Here is a 27,710-nt window from a genome sequence, read left to right as displayed (position 1 = left end):
TATTTGGACTTAATTCTGGTCAACTTGTCTTTACTTTGACATATAAAAAGCATAAATACTTGTCTGACCCAGCCATAATTCTCGAAGAGGAAAAGAAAATACTCTATATATTATTCAACCTTATCTTATTATTGGTTATTCTGACCAATGGATGACCTCTTGGGCACAGCATCTGCAGGGTTCGCTTCAGCAGTCTGAGTCTTCCAAAGATAGTCATTTTATGTATTACTAATTTCTTACTATCCCTCTGTTTTGACCAGGAAATGGAACATTTTGACTGGTGAAGGTCTTTAGGTTCATTTATGGTATATATATTAATTTTGCAAAGAAACTAGAAAAGAGACAAGAGACAATTACACAACTTTCAATGTTGATGGATTAGCGCTTTGATATGCAGCCAACGGTCACTGAGTCGATGACGCACCGGGTAAAAAAAAACGACAGCACACCTCGCCTGTCACGGCATATTGCCGAATAGACTCGTAGGTACTGGTTATTACAGCTAATTGCCTATTTGTTTTTGCATAACAGCCAAATTGACTGAACGGTTAATTTCCCGGTAATTAGAAACCCATTAGTTACCGCCGAATGGGTGTCTATCGGGAGCACAATGAATCGAAACTGACAACTGAAGTTGTGACTCAGCAAAAAAACACAGACCTTGATGATTGGGACTTTGGAAGATACTTCGTGGTCCGTCTCACTTCAACTGCTTGAGCCTCACTACTTTTCTCTGCGAATAAAAACTGGTGCAATGCATGAGAATATTGACTTGTATAGAGAATTAATGTGATCCTGCCCTTCCACAAAATGTAGTTAAATAATTTTCCACCTATTGTTCTTTGGTTGAGTGAGTTTTTTTTGTCATCTCGTTGAAGGGAATGCGCTTGACGTAGGGAGAGTTCTTTCCAGCTACTTCCTCATGAAGAAAGATCAAAACAGAGGATTTAATTGATGAAGGGTGTTGAAAGCAAGCCAGGCAGGATTGTCTACATTCTCCCTGTCCTTCATGCGTCAGTGAACCACCCTCTGAGCACGAGGGAATCATGCAATCCTGGGTTTTTTTTGGTTTTTTTCTGACCTATCACATCTGAGCCAAGTTAAGTTGATGAAAAAGAGCAAGCCAAATAATCAGGAAACCATTTTTTAATTGTAAAGAATGTGACATTAATTCATCATGGCACAATGCACATACCTATCCTTAAAAAGACCACCATTATAAATATAACTAATATAAATATGTATCATATATATTACTGGAAAATAGCTTTTCTGAGAAACTGACAGTACTAAATGAGTGTTTGTTTTTGGTGCTGGCTTTGGCTCGTTTCCTAGCCACCGTCCTTCAATCTTCAAAGTCCACAAGTTTCTTCAGCTCAGACTTCAGCAGCTCTTCGTCCTCCTCCTCCTCCTCGTCGACCTCCACCTCGATCCCGTCGATGGTTTTCTGCAGCTGTTCCTTGATGCGGTTCAGTTCCAGCAGCCCGTCCTGCAGGTCCTTACAAACTTCTCGAATCTTGGCGGCGAACTCCGTCTTGGCTCCCGTTTTGAGCTCCTTGGCGTCTTTGGCCAGGAAGAAGAGATCGAGAGCCAGGAAGAGGCCGGACATGACTCCGGTGGTGACGCTCATCACCTGGGCGGCCTTGGCCGCGCCGCCTGCCACGCTGAGGACCTGAACGGTGCTAATCAGGCTCTCCGTGTTGATCACCAGCGCCTTGCCGGCCCGGCCGCCCTCCTTCAATACATGTTTGACGTTCTGGTTGAGGTGCTTCTTGGAGATGTTCTCAGCGTACTTTTCAAAGTCCCACTCCTCGAGCATCTCCATCCCTTCCTGTCGGGGAGATAAGAGACTTTCCATTATGTGTAAACCCCATGTGTTCAATCACATCCTATATATTATTTTGTTCACGAAATTCTCACAAACTTTTCCCACCTCACAAAGAAATGTCCCTCTATAAAAAAAAAATTAAAAATTGCCTAAAAGAAAGTCTAGTTGCTGTTCATGTCTTTCTTGTTTTAGCTGTTATATCTACATGTTTAGTTACCATTGCTTAGGAATTGCCACAGAGGTTTAGTCCAACATCCCTGAACAAACGCAAGCCATGCTGACTTTCATGCACATGCACACACACACACACACACACACACACACACACACACACACACACACACACTTAACATAATTACATTATTTTTCTTTCTTTTGTTGTCTATCTTATGCATATTTCAATTTATGTTTGTAATTTTGTAAAAAAAAATATTTAATTATATAGATGGAGGCTTCAAATAAGCCCATTTGGCTTGTTTTTTATTGTATTGTTTGAATTGCGCAAAATAAATAAAATAAACAAATAGTGCAGGAAGGCAGTATTCATAGATGACTTAAACACTAAATGGTTGGAAAAAGTAAACGCCCAAATTAAATTATCATTTCAAATGGCTGCTCGAGATTTTGGTGCGCATGAAAACCTTCAGGTTTCCAGAAGGACATTAGCCAATTGCAGATAATGTTTCTAGGACTCAACAAAATAGACCTTTTCGACTTTTATTTCCCAATATTAGTACAACAATATTGTAACTGTCATGTTTAAAATAGCTGGTTATCTACGCACAATTTTAAATTGACAATTACGATCGTCACACTCAAAGCTAAAAGAACACGAGTGAAACGGTCAAGAGTTTTTAACAGTAGATGTTCAGGCTTTGCGACAAACTTCCTAAAAAACCTAATCTGCTCACCTGCAAAAACTCCATGCACTCCTTGATGTCCTTCATCTCGCCCTCGTAGTCTTGGATGATCTTCTCCACCTTCTTGCGTTCCGTCTTCGAATGGACCGTGTCGGTGATGTTGGCCGAAGCAGAAGCCACCCCGCCGGCCGTCGCCACCCCGATGCCGACGGCCGTGACGATGAGCGACGCTCCCATGGTGAAGGGCGCCAAGATGAGGCCGGTGATGGTCGTGATGGACCCGGCGACGCTGGCCACCCCGCCGCCGACGCTGGCCGTGACGGTTTTCTTGTGGAAAATGTCCGCCGCGTCGGCCAGACCCATCAGCTCCAGGATGTGCTGCTGGAGGGAGCCGCCGCGCTGGTTGAAAAAGCGGACGAAGAGACGCGCCGCCATGAAGACGCGATCCGCCGCTTGCTCCACCACGCTGGGGCGAGGAGACGGGGAAGACGGGTCATGCAACGCAACGTTCAAAAGGAGAACCAGAAGAGGAACCAAGATGTCCCTTTTATTTACTAAGGATGTGGAGGAAAAACTATTTTATTTAAATAACAACATAGTAAATATTGTATGATCTCAAATTAGATAGCTTTTGGTGTTTGGTTTTTAAAAAGCAGATCTTTTTTTCTGTTAACATTGACCAGAGCTACTCTTAGCCTAAATAAAAAAAGTGAAAAACTTCAATAGATGCGCTACTTACTCTTCAGGCTCTTCGTCCTGCTTGCCCTCATTCCACTCATCCCAGCCTAACACACAGGAAATACATAACTATAGTGTTTATAGAGTTAATCAATAAAGCAGGATCACCAATAAATACAGAAAACACTGAATATCTCGCCTACCGTGTACGGATCTCCACCACCCTAGAAGGCCTTCGTCATCCTGGAAGTAAGCCATTGGAAACTCATTGGAATAATTCAGTTTTTACAGGAAAATTAAATTCATACACGTAAAACAAGCATCATGTGATGTAATATTACAAGACGCAAAAAAAAAAAGCTTACGTCTAGAGGGTCCAGGACCGTTCCTTCAATGTGCTCTGGCACTTCAGCCAACTCCAGAGCCTGAACTTCCACTACTTCCTACGAAAAAAAGAAAGAAAAACAATACAGCACACGAAATAAATTGTGTTTAGAGGAAATAAATGTTAAATGTTAGCAACGACACACACTCCTAACGTCTTGTCTGGCTGTGGCTGAAACCTGTGGCCCCAGTTCAGAAATGCTAGTTGGTTACCAAAGAGCATGTGCCAATTATATACTTTAAACCATTTTTGGATTATTTGGGCCAATGCTCATTATACAATATTACATTTTAATGAAAAAGATTATAATAATTCACTCCATTACTATAATAATTTTTTTCTCATCTTCTGTAACAATGTCAATTACAAGTAGAAGTCCTGTGTTGCAAGTATGCAAGTATTATCAAAAATATGTACTTAAAGAGAGTATTCACTATGTTGTGCATATATATATATTGACACATATATAGCAACATCTAAGAGTCATTTTATTATTGTGCTTTATACTGTTGGGTGGTTTGATGCAGAGAAATTAATAATATGCTCGTAGGATTTTAAATTAATTGAGAAAGTTGTAGCTACAGGTATGCTTGCCCAATAGCTGCAGTGAAGTATAAAGTAGCATACAATCATCACACGCAAGTACCGAACTAAAGTAAATGTTGTAGTTACGGTCAACAGGTTGCCACTTTTCTTTTGTGTTGGTAGTGATAACAACAGACTCAAACCCACAAGCTATTCAAGGATCAAATAGAAATGTATCATACCTGTCCCATTACTGCTAGCTGGAGTGTGTTGGAGGTGTTGGATTACTGGCAACCCACTAGCTAACTTCATGGGTTTAGTTCAGCATATCTGCTTTTGCTGCTGCAGCTACCACATTAAACAATGCTTCATGTATGAACTATGAACAAAGAAAGCATACACACTGTCTGAATGTATTATTATGATCGTAGAAATTGGACCGATATTTTTGGCCAGGCTTTATTACATTTTGGATTTTTTAAAAACAGATGAAATGTGAATTCCTGCGTTGTAAAAAGATCTCTTGAGTATCAGTGCTGTAAAAGTGAGTCCTGCAGTTCATTTACTCGTCACTGAAACTCACCTTGAATTACAAAACACATTCTTCTGCCTCACAAGAAACAGCACTTCCTCAATTAGCTAACCTTCTCCTTCACCTGCCTAACTAACGCAGTGCGTCATAAAAACACTGAACTATTCTTTTTTTATTTTTTAAAGTTTTATGGGAACCTATACTTGGAAATTTGAACATTTGAAGGACCCTCACTATATTATATGCCTTTTAATGAGACTATATACAATTACTGTCTACGGCATACTATTCTTTGACTTTTTTTCCATAATGTGACATAATGTGAAATTTGTATGGGATGTCATTAACAGGTCATATTTGTGTACTTTTTTTTTAAGTCGTAGTACATGTCAAAACAAGGAAAAGAAGTTGTAGTATAGAATGTTAAAAGGAGTCAGATGTTAATATGTCCGCAACGTGAAGTATGATTAATACAGTTAGGGGGAGGGAACCCGTTTTTTTTAATAAATTACATCAATGCGTTTTCCCAATAATAAAAAAAAAAAAAAACCTCAGGATCCGCTTTCTGCTGGTAAAAAAAGACAAGAAAAAAAACCCTCCGCTACACTGTCAAGCAACACGGCCCCAGCAGTCACATGCACCATCGTGTCACAGGAGACTTCTGGCAAAACGGCAAAAAGCGTAACCTGTTAACGGCGTACCGTAACCATTTACCCGAAAGTACAGGCATTTCTCCATGTATTTATGAATGACTTAGTTTTATGTCCGTGTACTTTGTACTTTTGTAATATGTGAAGCCAGCAGCTCATTGTTGGGTGGAAGACACGAACACTTTGGCTCGTTTCACCTGGAGCAGGAGAGCTGCTGTCGCCAGGGGGGTGGGGAGTTTCTTCAGGGGGCGCCCCGCCCCCCTATTATAACGGTGGGGGAAACACTGAGCATAGTGTCCAATAAGTCATAAAAAGTAGAAGCATAGTATGTTTCATAGCATGCATTGTGCGTTTCAAAAGGTGCGCTACCCATGAAGCGGCCTTGCCTACTCACTTGGGGCGGGGCTTGAGTACCAGACGATGATGAGTCCTGTGGAGCAAAACAAAAACAAACTAAAACGATTGTAATTGTACTGTGACAGTATGATGTTTTATCTTTAAAACTGTGGAATGAACCGGTTCCTTCAGTAGGAGGACGTGTTGACTGCTACCTTTGTTCCAGACCCAAACAACGCAGTGGGCAGAATCCTCTTTATCCGGAAAGTCTGGAGGAGGAAGAGAAAGGAAAAGTGTGAAACAGTCACGTCTTCCGACAAAGCAAAGTGCAGTGACCGCATGAGCTATAGTAACAATAAACACACACACAAGAAAAGGACACTTTGGATGCACCCCGTTTCACACACCATCGTTCTTTTCTTCGGCGCCGGCTGGCTTTTCACCTCGAGGCCGGGGTCGGCGTCGGCGTACCAAATGGTCTGCGGAGAGAGAAATGAGTTGCGTCAAAACAATGCACGTGAATAAAGATCACAGTTTAGCTTTTACGTGGCTGCAAACTGATGAGATGAGATACGCAGACGTCTTGTCTTCCTACAGATCTCTGGCTCGCGTCCGACGCCGGTGAACAAACCAGCATTGTTTCTCTCGTGGATGGTTTCTCGCTTTGGGGTTTTTCTGGCTTGACCGCAAGTTTTCATGATTTCTTCCGGGTTAAGTCGATGAACGGCATTCTTTAAAAAAAGAATCCAGGAACCCGAGATGAACTCAACGTCTTACGTGTCTTTCTATGGAGCTGTCCATGGTGCTGTCGTCCTCGCTGTCGGAGCTGGAGGAGTTCTCCCTGACAACCAAGCGGTTTTCCTGATTAAAAAAAATACACAGTGAAGTAAAGTCAAACATTTCTTTAAAGAGCGAGTCAAGTATTGACGTTAAAAGAGCAAATTAATCACGATCAAAGGGTTGTTGCTATGATGCACTGGGTAATTATGTCACAAACACAATGCTGAAGTTGAGCCAACAAGAGTGAGAAATAAATTCTCTTCAACAACATGCTCTGTGGGAAGTTATCTTCAGTCACATCTGACTTTTTTCCTTCTTCCCCATTCCTTTAAAAAAAGGACACTTTACTGGTAACTCGTACCTGCGGCACGAAGGAGGAAGCTGTGCTGGGAACTGCCGAGTCGGTCTGACATTCCTCGCCCGGCTTCTGCATCAAAACGAAACAGTGGGTAAAACCAAACCGACCAGCTGGACAACAAGTCCAATGTGTACCGTGTATCGTTGATTTTATATAACTGTTCATTTACTAATTCTTAATTCATTTTTATTTATTTTTCATTAGATTTTGTTTTGTTTGTTTGTTTGTTTGTGTATCCTCAATTAAGAGGTTGTTGTTTTTGTTGGTCGGGGAGGGAGTTTGTTTTGTATGATACTGTTGAGCTGAAGTCCAATGTGGACTGTAGAGGTTGTTGTTGTTGTTTTGTTAATGCGCTTTAGGTTAGATGAAATAAAGTGTGTGGTTATCACAGGCCTTCAAAAGTACGACATGACACGGTCTCCCTTAATGAATGAATGAATTAATATATACTTTCTTAATCCCCGAGGGGGAATTCTTGACTCTTAACTCTCCTTTTAAAAGCAAACTTAACATGCGTTTACTAAATATTCAGCGTGTGTGTGCAGTACCTGTGTGTACGACCTGAAGGGGTTTACTTTCTGCATCATCCCTCTGAACACCCCGGGGCTCTGAAAAGAGAACATCATTTTGGGTGCAAAATGCTTTTGTTAGTCATTTAAGAATTATGAGAGTGGTAAATGCTTATTAAAGGACTAACTGATATATACATTTAAAGATATGGGATTTGTATGAGCTCTTCTTTGATAATAGACACTTTATTTCAGATTGTGCACAGAAAAAGTCAGTTAACCTACACCAGGGATTCCCAAAGTGTGGTGCGCGAGCTGCCTCTAGGGGGTGCGCCAGAGGAAAAATGTAATTGTGGTCTAATGGTGTAATACTTAATATTAAACATCATTTTTTATCTATTAAAAACGTTAAATTAAAAACGTACAATTTAATAAATAGATGCACTTCCGGTCCGGCCGCCAGACTGTCTTTTACTACACACTAGCTAGCCTAGCTTGTGCACCTAACGTCATTTCATTCATTCAGCAACATCCATGAAAATATGTTAAACTGGCTGAAATCGGGGAAGCTGTCAGGTGGGACATCTAAAGCTATCAGTAATAAAAGAGGAGAGGGACAGAGAGAGAGGGAGGAACCGGAGGGAGAGAAACGGAGAGGTGCGTTGGGGAGAGACCGGGAGAAGAAATCGACCGGGAGTCGGAGAAAGAGGAGACGAGAGTGAGCATCAGACTGGGAAAAAAAGAGGAAATATGATGACAATTATCTGGGTCTGGGCTTCACTTGGATTGGAATGCAGATTGCCCGAAGCCACAGTGCGTGTTGTGCAGTGAGGTTCTGGCTAGCAGCTGTCTGAAGCCCTCTTATTTGCGCCGCCACCTGAACACCAAGCATGCCAGTGCAAGTCAGAAGCCCCTTACATTTTTTAGATCAAAATTGGAAGAGTCACAAAACAGCCAAAAACAATTGCAGTCTCATTCATGTGTTGGCGCTACACAAAACGCACTACGGGCTTCATATCTGCTCAGTTACCGAACAGCAAGGAAGGGTCTACCTCACACAATCGGCGAAGACGTGTGCTTGCCAGCTGCTAAAGAGATGGTGGAATGTATGATTGGAGAGAAAGAAGCTAAAAAGTTAGACATGATCCCGGTGTCCAACAACACTGTCTCGCGCCGCATCGATGCTTTGTCCGAAGACATCCTGGCAACGTCGGTTGCGTGAAGAAGAGTGAGTTTTACTCTCTGCATGTGAAAATCCTCATATGGACTCCTCCTTTTTTATTTATATCCGTTTCTGAGCCTATGCATGTGCCACTCTTTGTTCTTTACGTGGCTTACTGTGTTTAAGTAAATAAATGTGAAATGCAATCTGCCTCTGACCATCCTTATTGCTCTTTAAAAGTGACGCCTTGTGTAACTGAAATTTATACAGCGGAATAAATCTTGTAACAAACGCCACGCAAACAGTTCTCGCGTTGGTCCGATTTTATGCGGCTATAAATAGGCTCTGTTGCGTTTTTTTTTTTTTGGTGTGGGGGATTGGTGGTGCGTGAACCCGGTCGGGATGTAGAAGGGGGTGCGTGGCCTAAAAAGTTTGGGAACCGCTGACCTACACAATACTGTTGGTTGAATGAAGAAACAAAAACTCAAATATTAAAATAGTTAGGGTCACTTTGCAGACTCAAATCCTTTTGTTTGGCTCCACCTTGTGGTAGGAGCAAGAACAACACTGCCGCTTTCTACATGACGGAGGACTCCGGAGAAATCACAATTCATCAATCCGTTTTCTCTACCTATGTTATGAAATATGATCCCAAAACCTACAGAGACAAATTGAACAAATTAAATAGTTTTTGCGACTCCGGTTCGATCTTTGGTTAAATGTCTGAAATGAAGTCGGCGGTTAACGCGAGCTGAAGAGATTTTATCGTCATGATCTACAATAAATGTGTCATTAAATACCGGCTCTCGTGAATTCTCAAGCTTTGACGCGTCTTTATAAGGCCGTTTATAAAGCCGTGTGCGAGGCCCGTTCACGGATCTACCTGCTTCTCTGGCACGTCTTTGCCGTCCGTCAAGCTCCCGCTGCTGGAGGAGAGGTCGCCCTGCAGAGGCTTGGCATCCTGAGGAAAAAACAAAACAATAAAAAAAAAAAAAATCAACACCCTGAGAACGTGAAGACGTTAGAATACAGCGAGCACAGTCGACAAGAACGCTCCCTCTCCCAAAAACACCCGTTTGGTGCCGTCGACAGCGCCGTGCGGCTGGTACCTTGGGCCGAGGGGATTTGAACGGGTTGACTTGGTGCATCATTCCTGCCATCTTCCCTGGATTCTTGATGATAGATATACATTAAAAGAAAAAAGGGACAACCGAAGTACAAGCATGTGAAGGAGCTCCGTCATGGGACTCTTGCTTACCGGTCTGCCGGGGCGCTCGGTCCCCGTTTCTGGAGGATCCGCCGAATCCTTTCGGGCGTCGCTCGTTGGCACCTGCAGCCCAGAGGAGGCGGTCGAATAGACACATCGTGCTCAACGGTGACAAACACAAATTCTTTGGATGATATTATTTTTGTAGAAGATACCTGCGCGGGAGACTTGAACGGGTTCACTATCTGCATCCCACCTTTCACCGGGTTCTGAAACACAACCGTTAAAAAAAAAAAAAAAAGCTCCATCATATGACACGTTTGCACAACTTTTTTTTTTTGGTACTGCTCCATCTTATAATGTCCAACTACTTTAACATAAACAGCATACGAGGCGTTAAATCTGAAAAACCTTTTTTTCCTGCTACAGAAATGTCCTTTAGGTGTTGTTTCATATAAAAGACTTAACACCGGATTATTGGGCCACGCTTACCAAATGTCTCTTTTTACCGAGTCAAGACTCTGGATGTACCAGTGACATCAACATGTCAGTTGCCAACTCAATGTGAACGCGCCACAGTTAGCTAAAGAGCTCATTGCCAGACAGCCACCCACCTGACTGGAGTCTGAAACGCGGCCCTGTTCCAGAGACTCTGAAGATGCAGCTTTAGAGACCTGCGGGAGAGAAACAGCCTTATTAGCTGACACACACACACACACACACCATCACCATCGGGCCAATCCGCCGTCTGCTACCTGGGAGGTCGACTTGAACGGGTTGACCTTCTGCATGACCCCTCTCAGCACGCCGGGTCTCTGAAAACACACGTTCCAGGAGTGGATGCAGTCAGTTCTTTGCCCTTAAAGGAAGTTACAGCTGGCAGGAGATCAGGAGAAAAACTAAAACAAACATGTGGCTTAAAGCTATGCTGGGGAATGTATTTATTACGTCCAGAGAGCTGCCATAACGAGATCAAACGCTCCAACAGGAGAAAGTCTGGTATCTGTCGCGGGACTTTAACCCTTTAATAACAGTGTGCGAAAATCCCCTGCGCCTATTATCAGACAAAAAACAACAACATATTATCTCCGGAACCACATCGTTGTCATTTAAATTGCTACAATACCGCAACCCTTGTGAGAAGATACATCTGGTGTAAAACATAATTCAAGCAACCGTTAAGTTTCAGTACTTACGTAAACTCCATCTTTGAACCGACCGACAGTTTTTTGACTGAAATTCCTTTTGAACACCCGAATGCTGTGTTCTATTATGGTTATTATTGCAGATTCCGATTCTTTAGGTCCTAATCTTTCCAAAAAGCTGTCTTATCAGTATGTGGGCTGTTGTTAGGGCACCATAATACCGTTTGAAAAACTCTGTGACCGCTCAAGGAGGCATTTTTGGGAAATCTTGCTGATATCGTGTTGGATGTTCATAGTTTTGATCAAAATATCTTTTAAAAGTGTTTTTTTTTGTAGATATACATTTTTTTTCCCCAAGACTTCGCTAAACAAATACATACAATAAACACAAGCATTGGAATTAATTTGGGGTTCCTATGACGACTCAAACACAGGGAAAAACAAAAAAAGGTATAGAGCCAAAATTGGTTGCAGGGTTTTTGGAGCGAGTGCTGCTTTGATTGGAAAAGAGTTGGAAACACGGAGCTGGGTTTTTCAGTTCCTACTTTATAATTCCCACGTTGTACACCTGAACAGCCTCAGGGAGAACATAGGTTATATTTTGAGCTCTGCTCACCTGCGTGGAGTCGGCTCCGTGATCTAGAGACTCGGAGGAAGCAGCTTTGCTGACAGTGGGAGGAGCCTGAATAAAGAACAAAGGCTTATTCACATTTTTCACATTACGTCCTCAAAACTGTATCAGTGGCAGTTTAATATTTTACCGGCGAGGATGACTTGAATGGGTTGACCTTCTGCATGACCCCTCTCAGCATACCCGGCTGCGGAAATACACGTTTCAAATAGTCCATTAATGAATGCCCTCAACACACGGTTACCTCGTAAGTGATTGGGATTAAAGTGATCCCAATCTATAAACCACAAATCAGATTTGTGATCCAAGCGACATGCAAATCAGGGCCACGCCTCCTCCAGTCCACCAGGAGGCGGTAATGCACCTGAAGCTCGTTTCGTAACCTCCCATAAAAATCTGAACAACAACATCTGACCTTTGACAATTTAGCTAAAATGAGCTAAACACAAGCACGAATGGTGCATTTACAAACAAAGAGGCTACGCAAAATGAAAATATGAGTTATCTTTTTAGACTGTAAGTGGCTAAATGACAACAAAACACAACTAAATACACAATGTTAACACTTCATGTTCGTCACAAACTTCCTACACTAGAACAACAGCCTCGCTGCTGTGCGTCATGTTGCCGTTTACATCCACATCTGTGGAAAAATGCCATCACTTTTGCACATTTGTGTTAAATTGACATCATCAGCATAGGAATTCTTGAGTTATGGCCCAAAAACGTGTGTCCTGCGAGGTCACAGTGACCTTTGACTAATAATATTTCAATCAGTTCGACCTCGACTGCAAGAGGAAGTTTGTGCCAAGTTTGAAAAACACAAAAATCGCTCCAGGCGTTCCAGAGATCTCTCCAGAATGGGAAGCCGTCCACAGAGGCATAAAAACAATGTATATATATATATATATATACACAATGAGAGCTCTTCTCACCTGTGTGGTTTCTGCTCCCTGTTCTAGTGACTCGGAGGAAGCAGCGCTGACGACTGTGGAGGGAACCTGAGAACAAATATATATTGATTTTCACATGAACTAATCAGAGTTATAACAATGACTTCCTGATGATGTCATGTCTTACCTGAGAGGTGGACTTGAATGGGTTGACCTTGTTCATAACTCCCATCATCCCCGTTCTCTAATGTGTACACACACAGAATAACGACGACAAAATAAACATCAATGAACCAGGAAGCGGAACCAAAAGGTCAGGTCTCGTGTTTCAAAGCGGCAGAGGAGATATTTAACGCTCGCCTTGGTCTTTGGGTTGAGCTCACACGGCGCCTCACTGCTGCCGGGCTCTCCTGCAGCCTGCAGGCCCAGGCTGTGCTCGATGGGGTGGTCTAGTTCCTGGTGATGGAATCAAGGGCTCGGTTAATGGAACGGACACATGGAAACAAACTAAACCGCCACTCTCTCTCTCTCCATACCTCCTGGCTGGGTCTGGGCGGGACCACTGGAGACGGGGCGGTCGAGCCTTTCTCTCTTCTGAACATATTCATGCTGTAACACTAAGAAGTGAAGAGGCAGAAAACTAATAAAAACATGGCACCCAACTTAATACAAACTATGACAAGTGCCACACAATATTGTGTTATGCATGTCATCTGCTGCCAAGGTCAATATGTCCTTTTATTCCCTCCTGGATCCCCAAACCAAACTCCATTCAAAAATTGTTTATCTGATACACTTGCTAAACTCGTTAAGTAGGAGTCAAGTGCTTTTGTAAAAACGTAAGTTTTACTGGTGCAATCTGGTTCCATCACAGCGTGCATGGAGCGCATTCTTTCAGTTGCGTTTCCACTTTATTTAGGTCACAGTTGATAACGCCTGCGTGGAAAGCTGGCGCGAAGGGATGCTTTGGTAAACAGGAATTATGCCGAACGGAAAAATGTGTCCAGCCGAGTGGTGATAAACTCGTTAAAGTCTTTTAAGAGAGCAAAAAAGAAGACAATCTTTAAATTGCCGGAATTTTGAACAGAGTTTGGCTTGTGTGTCTCTCTCACAGAGGCGCGTCGACGCACTTCCAACAGTGGAATGTTTAACAACACAAAACGTCGGCAACAACACAAAGAAACGAGCGGGGTCCTACCTCAGTGTTGCGACAGAGAAGAAAAGAGTTGCAAAGTAACAACACAGACGTTAACGACTTTTAAATACTGGACGCGACACCACGGTCCTTCACTTCCCCTTCATCTTCATCATCCTCATCCCGGAGAGACGTCGAACCGGTTTTTGGCACAAACACGGGGGCGGACCCCTCACGAGGAGCTTTGGATTACCGAGGATAACTTTTCATGCCCGGCTTTCATGGGAAGTTTCGGGTTGGGGAGAAAAAAAGGCAACAAAGGCCGGCGTGGCTCAAGGCCAAAGCTCCACGCAGCCTCGCTAAAGTTGTGGATAGTTTCAGAGAGAGCGCGCGCACTCGCACGCGCCACGCCCATGAGTCAGGTGTGCGACCTGTAGGGGGCGTGGCCTCTTTCCTCCAGGACCTCAGGGTTAAACAAATAAATCAAGTTTTAGGGAGATTCAACCAATCAGAGGGAAGTGAAAACCTTATATATAGTAACAATGCGGTGAATTCAGTCCCATGTGTTTAATTTGCACGTATATAAGCTTCTGAATATTTTAAAACCTAAATAAAATGTAAAAGCCTTTAAAATCCAAGGAGTTGTAAAGGCTCTTTTATGAAAGCGACTCATAAATATGAGTTGCATCACAGCTGCTTTCATAAAAGAGCCTTTAAAATTCCTTTGATGTTTATACATCTTGGAATACTTTATTATAAAGTTAAATACATACCAAGGTGTAAACAAATATGTTGACTAGTCTTTATTCAAAGATTAAATGTATTACAGTAAAATATTTGAACATTTTAAAATAGATTTTACAGATCCATTACATTTAGGTCAAAAAAATAAAAAAAAGGCAGGAACATTATGCAGCAAGTCAAATTAAAATATACAGTAATAGATAATATATTAACATACAAGTAGTTTGCTTTATGTTGGACAGTTACATAGCTTATAAAGGGTTAACTCACTCAGGTATGAGTATCATTACAGTATCTACACATGCTCAAACACATTTACAAAAATTAAAATACATTTTAATAAGTTCATGGAAATAATTGTGGATGTGAACGTTGCAAAAAGAATCAAAATAAACTGTTGAAGCTTTTGTAACTGATGCATCAGCAACCTACAGCTTTGTTACTCTTATTTATTCTTAGTTATTCTGTCCACACCAGCATTGAGATGAAGAGATTTGATTTGTACTTCATTGGCGCTGTGGAGAAATGTCATTAAAAATGAATTATGTGAATACATTCGTCAAGTAACGATTAATCCTCATAAGATGCGAGCAGAAAGTTACTATTTACAAAGTCCAGTCGATAAACTAAATAAAACTAAATGAATGTTCCTTAATTGAACAAATGAAAACTATCAACATGTCAGTTTTAACACATTCAAATCTAAAACTCCATAAAACAATCACGGTCACTTTTTGGGGTCTCATTGTAGAGGCTTTGTTTGGTTACGCTGATATCCGGCACAGTGACTGGAAATAAATTCATAAATTAAAAGGGATATTGTATTGAAAGGGTTTTATATTTTCAGCAGATCCTATTAGTTTGCCTAATGTGTTGATTGAAGGTGCTCCTGTTTAGAATGTGTCCACAGTCGGTGGGGAAATTACACCAAAAATAATTTTGTGCAAATGTTGAAATAAAGTAATCTGTGACCACAAAGCTACGTTTTGAAACATCGTGCATTAAAACCTTTAACCCCGAGAGACCATTCAGTGCTCAAAGCAGTGTGCCTGCCTTCCTGTTATTTGGACGTGTTATTCCCCGTGTGAACAATAAACATCATCATAACCCAAATGCAACAAAAGTAATCTAGAGCCTCAATAATGACCAGAAATAAATGATCATCATCATCATCATCATCATCATCATCATCTCTCTGCTAAAACCACAACAACATGATGACCATTACAAGAGTCACAGCTCAGCTTCACCTTTAAACCAACAGTTCCCTCGTTTAGCCAGGAGATGGCGCTGGCGGTGCTTTAAGAACCAGCGACGATCACAGTGTCTTCGTGCAGGACGTTGCTCACATGTTTCCAGTCGCATCCTGGAGCTCCTCTCTGAGGGCATTCAGCTCCACGATGCCGTCATTCAGCACATTGGCCACCTCCTTTATTTGCACCACCACCTCTTTCTTGCAGCCCTTCTTCAGCTCTCTGCTGTCCTTGATGAAGTACTTGTCCATGCCTTTGAAGAGTCCTTGCACCGAGGCGAGCGAGGCGTCGGTCACCTCGGCCGCCCGCATCACGGGCGAGTCCACCATGCCGATCATCTGGACGGCACTGCGGACCTCCCAGTCCGCCGAGTAGTGCTGGGTGCCGGACCGGAGGAAGGGATGGCCGCGGAGTTTGTACAGGCCCTGATTGACAAAGTGGAGGATCTTCAAGATGGCCTGCAGGTGAGCCTCATACACCTCCAGCACTACCTCCACCTTGGGGGGAGAAGACGCATAGACCGGTTTATGGTTAACCAGTGAAAGGTAATCAAAAAAAGGTAGGTTCAAGCATTTATTTCACGACAGGTTGAAGCCACAGAATTCACATTTCCATATCATCTAAAATAATGGTCCAAGTCATTTTTTCAGGTTTTTCAGAAAACACAAAAAACTAATACCAATGTAATCGGGGCGCACCAGCTGCACAGCAGGCATACTGTAAAATGCTAACTAAATTGCTAGCTTAAATGCTAGCTTCAAAATGCCATCTTGAAAAGCTTGTAAAATTGCCTAAGTCACATTGTCTTTTGACTTAGGCAAATTAAAAAGGCCAAAGTCACTCTTGGCAGGCCGTTATACTACAGGGGTAGAATCACATGATCTGTTCAACTGAGGATGTAGGCGATTGTACCAGAGGTGGCCAGTACCAAGAGGAGATGATTTAGGCAAGAAAGTTAGGCCATTGTTTTAGGAAGGTGACGATATAGGAGACATTGCGTGCATTGTAAAATCCCCGCTTACCTTCTTCCGGTCGTGCATGTTGTTGACGTTGTCCGAGATGGCCGCGGAGGCCGAAGCGATTCCTCCCGCCGTCGCCACACCGACGCCGACCGCGGTGACCACCAGAGAGGCGCCGAACGTGAAGGGGGCCAGAACCAAACCGGTGATGGCCGTCACGCCGCCCACAGCCGTGGTGGTGCCGCCGGTGATGCCGGCGATCTTGGCCTTGTTGTGGAACTTGTTGATGTTATCTGCGATGGCGTGCAGCGAGATGATGGACTGCCAGAGGGACTCGGCTCGCTCCGTGAAGACTTTGTTGAAGACGCGCAGGCCGCGTTGAACCTTGCTCGCCAAGATGGTGAAGGACCTGGGATTTATTTAAATGCGAAAGCAAAAAACACACAGGCTTGGTGAGTTCAGTCCTTACAACAGGGTGCATGACACAAAAGGCCAAACAACAAAATAAAACAAATGCTGGAACCAAACAAATCACTTTTACCATTGGTCCAAATCTAAAAGATGTTCAGCCCAGTATCATATACGGCAAAGAAAACATAAAACCTTCACATTTGGGAAGCTAGAACCACTTTCTTGGCATTCATGCTTGAATTAAATAAGCGATCATCAAAACCTTTAACCATCACGTTTGTGTTGATCCACCAATAGATCAGATTCCAGCTGAAACAAATAGTGGATCTCGTACACTTTGAAAGTAGCGTGGCCAGATCGTACACGTTTATACTTTTTGCCAAATTCATATCAAAGAGACGTACTTGGACTCGTCCTCTCTTATAACTTGGTCCTCATCGTCCGACGGCACCTCATCCCATTCTGAAAGGCAATCAAACAAGTTTTAAAAAAAGACATACAGTTTACTAAACGTCACTCAAAACTACGAAGTAGCTACTTTGAGTCCGAGCTGAGGGACTTTCTGGTGAAGCTGCATTATTTCACCTAATTTTCTTTCTGTAGTCGGACCCGGTGGCACCGATGACTAGCATTAAGAATATATAGATGTCTCAATTGCTCATAAAAGGTCATGTAGAAAACACTTAACCCTTTATGTTTTTATCATCACATACAATAAACACAACATAGTGAAATATGACCTCTGCATGTAACCCATCCTAAGCAAGAGGAGCAGTAATTTACAATTTAAATCATGTTTAATTTGACCGTACGTTTTGTTGTTTAATACAAAATAAAGAGTGAAAAAAAGATTTGAGTGATTTATAACCAGATGAACGTTCCTCATAGTAACTTTAAAACGAGTGATGGTGACTCACGTTCCACTGTGTTCCACCACTCCATCAAACTGTCAGTGTCCTGTGACAAAAAAAAAAAAAAAAGAAGCATGATGTTTCAAACCGGAGCGCGACACGACTAGAGAAGGTTATTCACCTGCGGCCCAGTGGAATATTTCCGTTGAGCCAGTTTAAAAAGAGAAACTAACCCCGCCCTCGTCCTCATCCTCCAGACCCGCTATGGTCTGCTCATCCACCTGAGCAGCCAGCCACTCCGCCTGAATGAGGGACACACACACACACACACACACACACAGATTAGTCATGAAAGCGTGGAACTATGCAACCTGGTAAACACTACCCTCTGGTTGTGTAATGTTGCTCAACCAGCCCAGTCACATGACAAAGGAATGCGTCCCATCAGGAACGATCAGTTTCTTAAGCATCAGTTGAAAACAAAGCGCACCTTTGCACAGAAGACCATCATGCATTATTCACACAAGAATTGTTCAGACAAAAAGAGTTTTCTTTCATTTAATCCCCGTTTAATGCCGACTGTCGTGATTTACTAAATAAGCTTCCGTGTACGATAGTCACATTTATTTGGTTTTCCTGAAGGTGCATGTAAAGGTTTTAGGAGACAATGTGTCCGGTTGAAAACAAAACCACACATAGCTCACATTTATTTTAAAACCACGAACATGGAGTATTACAGGGTTGTTGTGAACGCAGCCTCAGGCTCCCTATTCAGGGCCAGCTTGATGGTATGGCCTTGTTATGTTCTGGGCCCTTCTCAGTCTCATATCAGCAACAAATCTGTGTGCGTTATCATAACAATATCTCAAGGTTCTTAAGCGTATATTTAACCCCAGGTCATTTAGTAGGATATTCATTCTAACCGCGTTGAGGAGGAAGTTTATCCAAGGATGCTAATCACTGCCAAAAAGGTGCAAGCGTACCTTCGCGGCCTCCGACATGAAGTCGCGTGACGTTGCTCCGGGTGGATCTTCCCACTCGGGCTGCGTGGCTTTGCTCTGGTATCAAGAGACGATAAAGAGTGAGCATTCCATTATCTTGTTTTTAATATCCGGCATCTGCATGAGCAAAATCCTTCGTTCCCAAGACCACGCTGATTCACCTTAGACTTGTGTTTCATGAAGGCTCGGAGTTTAGATTTCTTCTTCTGTTGATGAGAAGAAAAAAGAAAGTTTAAGAATGCTTTAAATAATATTAAAGAAAAGCAGAAAGCGTGAACACGAGTGACTAAAGTACCGGTTTGCTGGTTTCCACTTCATCTTCTTCGCTGTCATTCATCTCTCCGGGGCTCGCGACATACGTTCCCGTTTCTGCAAAGACATTTTCCTGCAAAAGAATATATCAGAAATAACCAATACTGAAGTAAATAATAATAATAATAATAATAATGCCCACGCTTGTGGTGTGCATTATACTAGCATTAAAACACACTGGTGGCTGAATTCACTCGGTTCACTCGGTCCATTGGCCAGCTTATATTTGCATGGGACGGAGTGAGTTTTGGGCATTTTTCAATTTTCAATTTTTCAAGGAACAACATCGTCTCCGTTGGGTGAAACTTAAGTCCACCTTCCAGCATGTGTGGTTCTTAACTCAAACAACAACCACTCTCTCGCATAAAATCTTGAGCAACGACCATAAATCACTCCTTTTATTCTCACCCTTTTCAAAGCGGTCTGATGCGTCACAGGTATTTACCGGCGGGTTTACACGACTATTCATAGCCGAGTTTCAAAACGGATCATCACTGTGAAAATAACTGGAGCAGAATGACGCATCCGACAGAACAAGCACTGCTTTAACTGTTGCTAATCTAGTCTGTCTAACTGATTGATGACCCGGTTGCACTGCAATTATGCTATTATGACTGCTATTTGTCACCGGGGTACTGGTACCACCGCTACACATACGCTGGTATCGTACCGGTTTGCAGTCCATCCAGTCTTCATCGTATCGCTCCTCTGCACAGAAGCTGCTCTTCTGTTTCTGATTGGTGTCGTCCAGCATGTCCTCCTAATTTAAAACATTTTTTTTTGTTGTTTTTTTTGTTTCATCTCCGATTGCCTTGCAACCAAACCTGTTCAATGTGTACCTGAGAGCTTCGCCGACCCACGTGCAGCTGTTTCACCTTTGCTGGTTTCTTCTATTCATGAAGGGGGGAGAAAAAACGACCATTTAGTAAAAAATAGGTGATAAAATATTCAATGAAAAAACTGAGTATAAATGAAAGGAGTGTTACAGGTTTGCAGTCTTCCATGTCATATGGGTCTTCATCTCCATTTAATTCATCAGACCGATGGTGCGTTTTCTGGAAGCCCTCATCGTCCATGAAAGCAGCCTCAGCAACAGAATCAAAACAACCGTTATTCTCATAAGGGAGGAACACAATCCTACCACATATTTATTTCTCCAGTATGCATCATGTCAGCAAATAACGACAAAAGGGCTGAAACAAATTGTTCAAAGTTTTTTTGAAGCTTAAACCCGGTATTTTCCCATTACAGATAAAGATTAGTATATACTAATATTGTTACTATTATACTATTTGAAGAATTAGATTCAGTTTGGGCTGCGTCGGATTGTTTACGACAACATTTCCAATAACTCCAGAGCGCTGTAAAGCCCAAATTTAATGAGGAAAAAAAAAAAAAAGGATAAAAGCAATCATTCCCAAATCACAGCATGTTTTTCATCTAACAAACTATTCTGCTTCAATCCATACTTGTTGGTGTTTAGCCTTTCAAAAATGAAATGTTATCTAGCTTGATGCACACGAGAGACATGATGAATTACTTTTTAAAATATAAACACAATCAATAACTACAGAAGTTGACATTCGGTACAGCCCTAAACTACAGGATATGACAATAAATCACAAGAAGAAGAAAAGCAATAGTACCTTGGTAGTTGACGGAAGGCTGTGGCTTCTCTGCTCTACATCCTCAAAATAATCATCCTAACAGTGAAATAAGTGTTATAACTTCCATTATGAAAATTGTTTCAGATAACATATGATTGAGTCCTTTCATGTATTGGAAGTGGATTTTCTTCAACAACAAAAAAGGTATAAATGAACCATTTCCTTTCAATAAGGACATAATCAGACTATTGACCTTCACATTAGCCAGTGAGGGACTGGATGAGCGTCGCCCTGTGAGGTAGACATTGCTGATGTTAACTGAACCAGAAGGTTACCTGGGACTTCTTACGAGCCGTGTACCCGTGTGCACCGGAAGATTCCTCTTGTGATTTGTCCTGAAGGGAGGAACAGAAAACAGACATGTTCCACTGCCTCGAAATCCACATACTTCAAACGCAATGCAGACACACACACACACACACACACACACACACACACACACACACACACACACACACACTACTCAAATGCACGGAGTTGTACCTTTGAGTTTTGGCGAGGTGTGAAACCATGTGCTCCCTTCTGTTCAGAGAGAAAAATAAATTACATTCATTAAAGTTGAAACCAATAGAATCAAAATACTAAAGTTCAGTGGACATAAAATACCTTTTCTACAGTGATGGCGAATCCTCTATGTGGCACAAATCGGATTTTCAACGACTTTTTCTTCTTCTGGAGAAGAGAAAACATTAGAAATCACAAATCAATGCATGTCAGAATATTCTAAATGCTCAAAATGTCTCACTCAAAAAAGGTGAACTCATAATTAGAATATGTGAACTACTGCAAGTTGAATGGTCAAGACCTTTGCATGGCTTTAACGTGTGTATTGCTATGCATCATTATGATAAGTAAACAAAAGCATACAGATCCATGGCTGTCCATCTCTTCCTGCAGAGCTTCCTCCTCCTCTTCTTCCTCACCACCAGTGCTGTCATCCAAAACTTTCCCCTGTAAACAAACACAACACACGTTTACTGTTTGAGAAGAATCACTTCTTTAAAGAAATTAAAGCATGTATACAATTTCTTCCAAAATTATACTTATTGTCAAAGTGTTAACTTTCAGGATATGAATTAATGCACCATGTGCTTTCCGCATTTTTCCTTTCTTTTCTTCCAGAAAAGCATTTTTGGGAGATTTCAAGGCATTAATTCAAGATAATCTCTGCAATTTTATATAAATGATGTGTTTCAGCACCCGGTCTGCAGCAGACCGCCTTTACCTCGGACCATCGGCGTACGATGGAGTTTTTCTTTCCAACACTTTTCTTATTGACGTCGTCACCCTGGCATTACAAAAACATCACAGCTGATTTTCAGACACAGCATGAGAATGAATGAAATGTCCTCAGCAGATTTAGAAGGAAATCAACTTCCATCTGCAAAAGAACCCGCCTGTACTTCAGATAGCTCACCTTTGAGTCCTGAGGCTTCCCCGACGGCCCCGAGGACGTCCTCCTGAGCAGACTGGCTCTGGTCTTCAGAGGTTTCTTCTGTTGGGCAAAAAGGCCGCGTTTATTAAAGCGCCTGCTGGTTTATTAATACTGCTCATGGCTACAGAAACAATATAAACTTACTTTGTAGTCCATCTCATCCTGCTCCCCTTCGTCATTCTCCCCTGCCGACGTGTGCACTTCTGAAAAGTACTCCTGAAAAAAACAGAAGCAGTCGTGTATAAACGCATTGAGACATTTCAATAGATATATTATATAGAACATCTTTTGGTCTAGAATCAAGTGTTTAATTAATTAATTTGTCTTTAAATGTCTGCTAAACTTTCTGTCAGGCCAGTTATTTGACTGACATTATAGTTTCAATACTCTTCTAATAACACACATGAATATATGTGTTATTAGAAGAGTATAGGATCAAGTTGAGACGAGGCTTACTGATACATGCCGACACAATTCATTTGATTCCAGACGCGCTGATCGTTACCTTTGATGATTTACGAGAGTTGGGTAGCGACCTGCTCTTCCCTTCCTTCCCCTCCTTTGAGTCACCAGAAAACCTCTCCAGCTAAGAGAAGATTATTAGCATCATAAAGACGCAAATCCAGTCAGAACAGCGAAACTGTGATTTTGTATTTCTTCATTTACCTTTGACCCTCTTCTAGAAAGCATGGATAACCTCGACTTGTTGTCCTTTTTCTGTGCAAGTAAATGAATAAATCAATGTTAAAGTATACACTTGATAACCACAGACAGTCCAACGGTGAGACGGTCAGTACCTTTACAGAGCCCTCCTCCTGATCGTCGCCACTTCCTCCTTCAGAGACCGCCTTGATCTATGAGAACGGTTATTATTTTAGGGTTTTCTTCTTGCTTACAAACAAATATAAGTAGAGAAGTTACTTGTTTCTTACTCTCATTGATTCCCGTCGTAGTCTTAATTTCCCAGACTTGGAGAAAAAAAATAATATATGTATATAAATAACTTTGACATAGAGAAGGTTGCTGAATGTTTCCAGGTATTGTGCCAACATATAGAGGGGGAAATGTGATGAAAGTGTTTTCTTACTGGTTTGAAGTCAGGGAGAAGCTGAGGGCTGTCGTCAGGCCAGTCTTCCACACAACGTTCCTGTTTGGGGATTTCAGTAAAGCAAACATGTATATTAGAGAGTTACATTAGACAAAAGGTGGTGATGACAGACAGATGTGTCCATCCATCCAAACGAGATATATTTACTCCCGATTGCTATTTTTTTTAATCTATGGATGTTTTCCTCCAATACCACCATCAAGACCAAATTTCATCTTGTATGATGTCAAAATTAGACTTCTAATCACTCTGTCTTGTGCCAGTGTGTCAATTCTGCATGCACACTGTCATTATCGCAGATTGCCATCCCATTTAGAATGGAGAAAATCGAATCTCTCAATGTTTGTGAGAAATACCATGATATCAATATTACAGCAATATTGAAGGGTTGGTACCATTGGTGCTTTCACAATAGTTACACAATGAAATGTGTGATAATTATCAGTAATGTTGATATAAGGAAATAACAGCTAGAAAAGTCTGGTATGTTCTGGAAATTACATAATTTTATCGTAATGCAGCCTTTAAAACCAAGAAAATGACATGTATGCCATATTATGATATACAAGATATCACAAAATACTTACAGCCCCAATTCATACAACCTTTTGGACAAACCCATTCGATTTAAATTACCACAGCGACTTTCTCTCAAAATTACCCACAAGCAAAACACCATTTTAGACTTTTAATCTTTCATCGATGTTTCTCAACTTTGTTAGACAATTAATTTATACATTTAGTCATCAATATTGAAAATCACTCCCACTTAAAACTCACCTGTCCAGTCAGCAGGATGTCCTCGTAGTGTGCAGAGTTATCAGGTTCCATTGGTTTAGTTTCCTGTAAATTACATTTGAAACATGCCCCCAGAAAGATTATGTTCCATCCTCAAACTACCCATAAGACATTTCCCCATTGTCCCTCATTTGGAACAATATCCAAAGACAAGGCATGCATACCCGAGTTTTTGGTTTGGGGTGAATAACTGGTTTCAGGGCCAGTCTGGGGGCTGGTTTAGGAGAGAGTTTTAGTCCAGTGGCTTCAGGTTTAATCTACACAGTCCAAAAGAGACAAAGAAGGTCATTAACAGCACATCAGTAGCGAAGAAGAGTAATAACAACATTATGCTCAACTGTGTCCTTTGCATACCGGGTTTGCTGGTTTGGGGTCTTCTGCCCTTGGTGTTCGACTTCGAGGAACTGGCATCGGTGGACGCCTAAAAGTGGACACCTGCAAATTTGATTATAAAAGAGGGTATTAAGTGCATGTCATAAATCAGATTTGTCGACTAGTTCTACAGTACAGCACACACTTTCATCGTACAATGTATTGGCATCAACTATTTATTTTATGGTTGTCCAAATATCAAATTGTGACATACATGAGACATTTCGGCTGTAGAGTGGCTGCGTAAGATGGACCGATTCCTGGAACGACTGAAGGGACTCGGCTGAAGAATATCAACTTTGGTTCCCTGAGGACTCGTCAAGAAAATATTGTGTGGCTCGTCAGAAGGCTTCGCTTGGATGGCTGGAGGAGATTCTGACGATCTGCCTTGAAGAGAGGCCTTGAAGAGAGGCAGCGGCGATAGCATGTCCGGCTTCATATCTGATAAGCTGGTTGAAGGCGTGGAGTAGGTGGCCTTAGGGGCAGTATTGGTGAAGGCCATCCCGAACACATCCCTGCTGCTCGTCTTTTCAGGATGTGGTTTGAAGATATCCGGAGTCTCGGGTGAATCTTGGTAAATGTCGAATGGTCTTGAGGGTGTAGGGCCAAACGGGTCGTCCAAACTGGAAACGTTTTGGAATAAATCCCTCGCGATTGGGCTTGGGAATGGATCGACCATATTCGTGGATGAAGATGAAAAACCATCCTGAAAAGACAACATTCCAAAAGGGTCCTCTTTCGAGAAGGGATCTTGTGCGTTTTCCCTGATGTCGGAGATTTCCCCACTTGGGACTGCTCGAGACGAATCTGCTGAGTCGAATGGGTTCGCCAGCGGAGACCGGAACAGTTCGTCGTCCTCGTTTAAAGGGGATTTGAATGAGTCAACAAAAATATATGGAGATTTGTCAAAGAGGTTCACTTCCCTGGTGTGTTCAGCGTGGAACAAATCCTCTCCTTTAACAGCCTGGAAAAGATCGACCCCTTCGTCTTCAAACCGGTCAGAGCTTGTTAACTGCAAAGCTTTCGACAGGTTCTGTGTTGGAGCGGGGAACGGATCAAGTAGGTCTGGTGTGTTCAGGCTAACGTCACGAAAATAGTCCTTGGTAGACGTGCTTGGGGGTAATGGAAACCCCTGGAAGGGGTCTTGCTGAAGGTTGGGGGTAAGTGTCTCGAATGGGTTCTTTGAAAGTCCAGACAATTTAGCTTCATTCATAGTCTTCATTTCAGGGTGAGGATCCAGAGGTGTACTCTGAAAATCAGGCAGAGGGACAAAGATGGCATCAAGGTTCATTTCCTCTGACGTTTTCCTCCCTGCGTCCGCCATCACATGACCTTTGCTGCCAGATTCCTGAGAACAGAACACTCATTAGAGATGTGCTCAATAGAAATTGCAGTAATTAAGGCAACGGTGTGATCTGTTTTCATACACACCAAATAGTGCCTATAAAAAGGGTTCATTCTGGCCAAGTCCCCATTGACTCCATTCTGATGAGCAAAGAAAGGGAAAAAGAGACGGAAGAGATGTTATGTCACTTTCGACTGTTGACAAGAGAACTCAAACAGAGTCAAGCTGAACATCCGACAACATACCTGAAGATTTAAATGGAGAGCTTCCTGCCTTCTATCCTGAAAGAGTCACAGTAACACAGCAGAAATGTTACTTTTTCAATGAGAAGTGCATGAGCAAAATTACCTTTTTGTCTCAAGGACTACGCAAGACAAAATAGTATATCTTTCAAAATAAGAGCAGGCACAAACCCCACGAAAAAGTTACCAGCTGTTGTGTAAGGTAATTGAACACTACGTCTATTTTCATGTGTGAGTACACACACTGAACTCACTCCACCGCTTTTAATAATCCGATTTATTATTAGAAGATAATATCTAGTCTGACACTCTTTTAAATAAACACACCTACCAAAAGACATCACGCAACAGTTTGTAGGTCAAAGAACAAAACAAGAGACTGGGCGTGGATTCAACCTGTGGCGCAGCAAGAACTATGTCCTCCGTCTTTGAGCCATTAAGAAAATATGAACAGCAGTTTCAACCGGGTATGAACGCATAACAAACTCATTGAAAATAAATCAATATCATGTGGCAAATTCGAGGCATTTCAGCTGAATCTTGGGGGGAATTTCTCAGAGTTGAACATGGCGTCATCGCGTATGCTCTGCAGAGGTCGAGTCTCACCTGTCCCATGTGTGGCGGCTGCTGGGCCATCACACCTGAGGCAGCAGCGGAGGGGTCGCCGAGGAGCTCACCGTCCTGGGGACCAAACAAAGGGTCACACTGACATGAACAACAGCAACACATTTATGGAGGAGAGCGCGGGAAGTCACGAGTCATGCATTCTGATTTTGCCGTGATATGGAAGTCGTGCCAGAAAAAACACAAAAACACTCCTGACCGTTGAAAGGAATCAGGCATTTCTACATGGGCGGGTTTTTTTCTCCCCAACAACAAAGATGCGGTTACATGCGTTTAGGCAAAGACGATCTTAAAAATATGCAACCTGCACTCATTATATTATTATAATAATATGCAGAGCTGAAAGCGGTCATCATGGGGCTCTAACCTGTTTGTTTTGAGACTCGTTCACAAACGATCCGCTGGAATCGGAGGCTGATGAAACAAGATTCTGGGAAGGAATATAAATTAGCTTCCTTATTTGATACATTTGTTTGTATGTTCCTTTTTTAAATATTCATCTAGGATTGTAGGAAGGGAAGAGGTCAAACATAACTCTATTATTGTATTTAGGCTGAGTCGGTGTTAGGGTGCACGTGTGTGTGTGTGTGTGTGTGTGTGTGTGTGTGTGTGTGTGTGTGCGCACTCACCTGGTATTGATTGTGGAAAGGGCTTTGGGAGACTTTCTTTAGAATATTCTGCAGCGCTGCAATACTCTAAAGAAAAAGACACAAAATAATCGGCCTGCTTTTCTTCGTTGTCGCGAGCTTAAAAAGGAGCTTAAACTAAATATCTGGAACGTTCAAGTCACACTTTGGTGAAAGGAATATCACATGCATATTATTTTTTTTAAACATCAAACTACAGGTTTTTGTCCCCAAAACCTGTTTGGACACCTTAAGTATCAACGAGATGACCGGATACAAAACAGAGCTCTTACTCCAGTATGCAGGTACTTCTCTCTTGTATTATAATAACTTAAATTAGAAATAGAT

The 27,710-nt window shown here is 42.1% G+C and overlaps 2 protein-coding genes across 3 annotated transcripts; both read right to left on the bottom strand.

Annotated features, from left to right (window-relative positions):
* Window positions 1–1,130: 1,130 nt before the first annotated feature.
* On the bottom strand, window positions 1,131–12,719 carry LOC306733940 (uncharacterized protein). Of its 2 annotated transcripts, XM_079215251.1 has the most exons (21): window positions 12,667–12,719; window positions 12,522–12,587; window positions 11,717–11,773; window positions 11,572–11,637; window positions 10,566–10,625; window positions 10,425–10,484; window positions 10,026–10,079; window positions 9,862–9,933; window positions 9,713–9,775; window positions 9,487–9,564; window positions 7,481–7,540; window positions 6,936–7,001; window positions 6,572–6,655; window positions 6,202–6,273; window positions 6,010–6,063; window positions 5,853–5,888; window positions 3,732–3,809; window positions 3,570–3,609; window positions 3,428–3,473; window positions 2,740–3,154; window positions 1,131–1,831 (listed from the first exon to the last, which is right to left on the bottom strand). In XM_079215251.1, exons 1-21 carry the CDS (start codon window positions 12,712–12,714, stop codon window positions 1,346–1,348), a joined length of 2,061 nt encoding a protein of 686 aa, XP_079071377.1. In that variant the 5' UTR covers window positions 12,715–12,719; the 3' UTR covers window positions 1,131–1,345. The 2 variants fall into 2 exon arrangements, with proteins under 2 accessions (XP_079071377.1, XP_079071378.1); XM_079215252.1 differs by lacking the exon at window positions 9,713–9,775.
* A 2,832-nt stretch (window positions 12,720–15,551) lies between these two features.
* LOC306733948 (apolipoprotein L6-like) lies at window positions 15,552–17,924 on the bottom strand. The gene is made up of 4 exons (XM_079215263.1): window positions 17,899–17,924; window positions 17,386–17,443; window positions 16,634–16,979; window positions 15,552–16,108 (listed from the first exon to the last, which is right to left on the bottom strand). The coding sequence occupies exons 1-4, from the start codon at window positions 17,921–17,923 to the stop codon at window positions 15,704–15,706; spliced, it is 834 nt and encodes a 277-aa protein (XP_079071389.1). The 5' UTR covers window position 17,924; the 3' UTR covers window positions 15,552–15,703.
* Between the last annotated feature and the right edge of the window lie 9,786 nt (window positions 17,925–27,710).

Source organism: Taurulus bubalis (assembly GCF_910589615.1).
Source record: "Taurulus bubalis genome assembly, chromosome: 3".
Classification (NCBI taxonomy): Eukaryota; Metazoa; Chordata; class Actinopteri; order Perciformes; family Cottidae; genus Taurulus; species Taurulus bubalis.
Note: the sequence above shows the minus strand (reverse complement) of the source record. Positions and strands in the feature narration are given on the sequence as shown.

Excerpts from the sequence above, each read along its gene's own strand:
- LOC306733940 (XM_079215251.1), bottom strand. The coding sequence starts at position 12,714 with ATGATGGGAGTTATGAACAAGGTCAACCCATTCAAGTCCACCTCTCAG. Across the intron at positions 6,064-6,201 it reads CGCCGAAGAAAAGAACGATG|ACTTTCCGGATAAAGAGGAT; the intron begins GTGTGTGAAACG and ends TTCCTCCTCCAG. Across the intron at positions 5,889-6,009 it reads TGTTTGGGTCTGGAACAAAG|GACTCATCATCGTCTGGTAC; the intron begins GTAGCAGTCAAC and ends TTTGCTCCACAG.
- LOC306733948 (XM_079215263.1), bottom strand. The coding sequence starts at position 17,923 with ATGGAGTGGTGGAACACAGTGGAAC. Across the intron at positions 17,444-17,898 it reads GTGGTGGAACACAGTGGAAC|AATGGGATGAGGTGCCGTCG; the intron begins GTGAGTCACCAT and ends ATTGCCTTTCAG. Across the intron at positions 16,109-16,633 it reads ACATGCACGACCGGAAGAAG|GTGGAGGTAGTGCTGGAGGT; the intron begins GTAAGCGGGGAT and ends TCTCCCCCCAAG.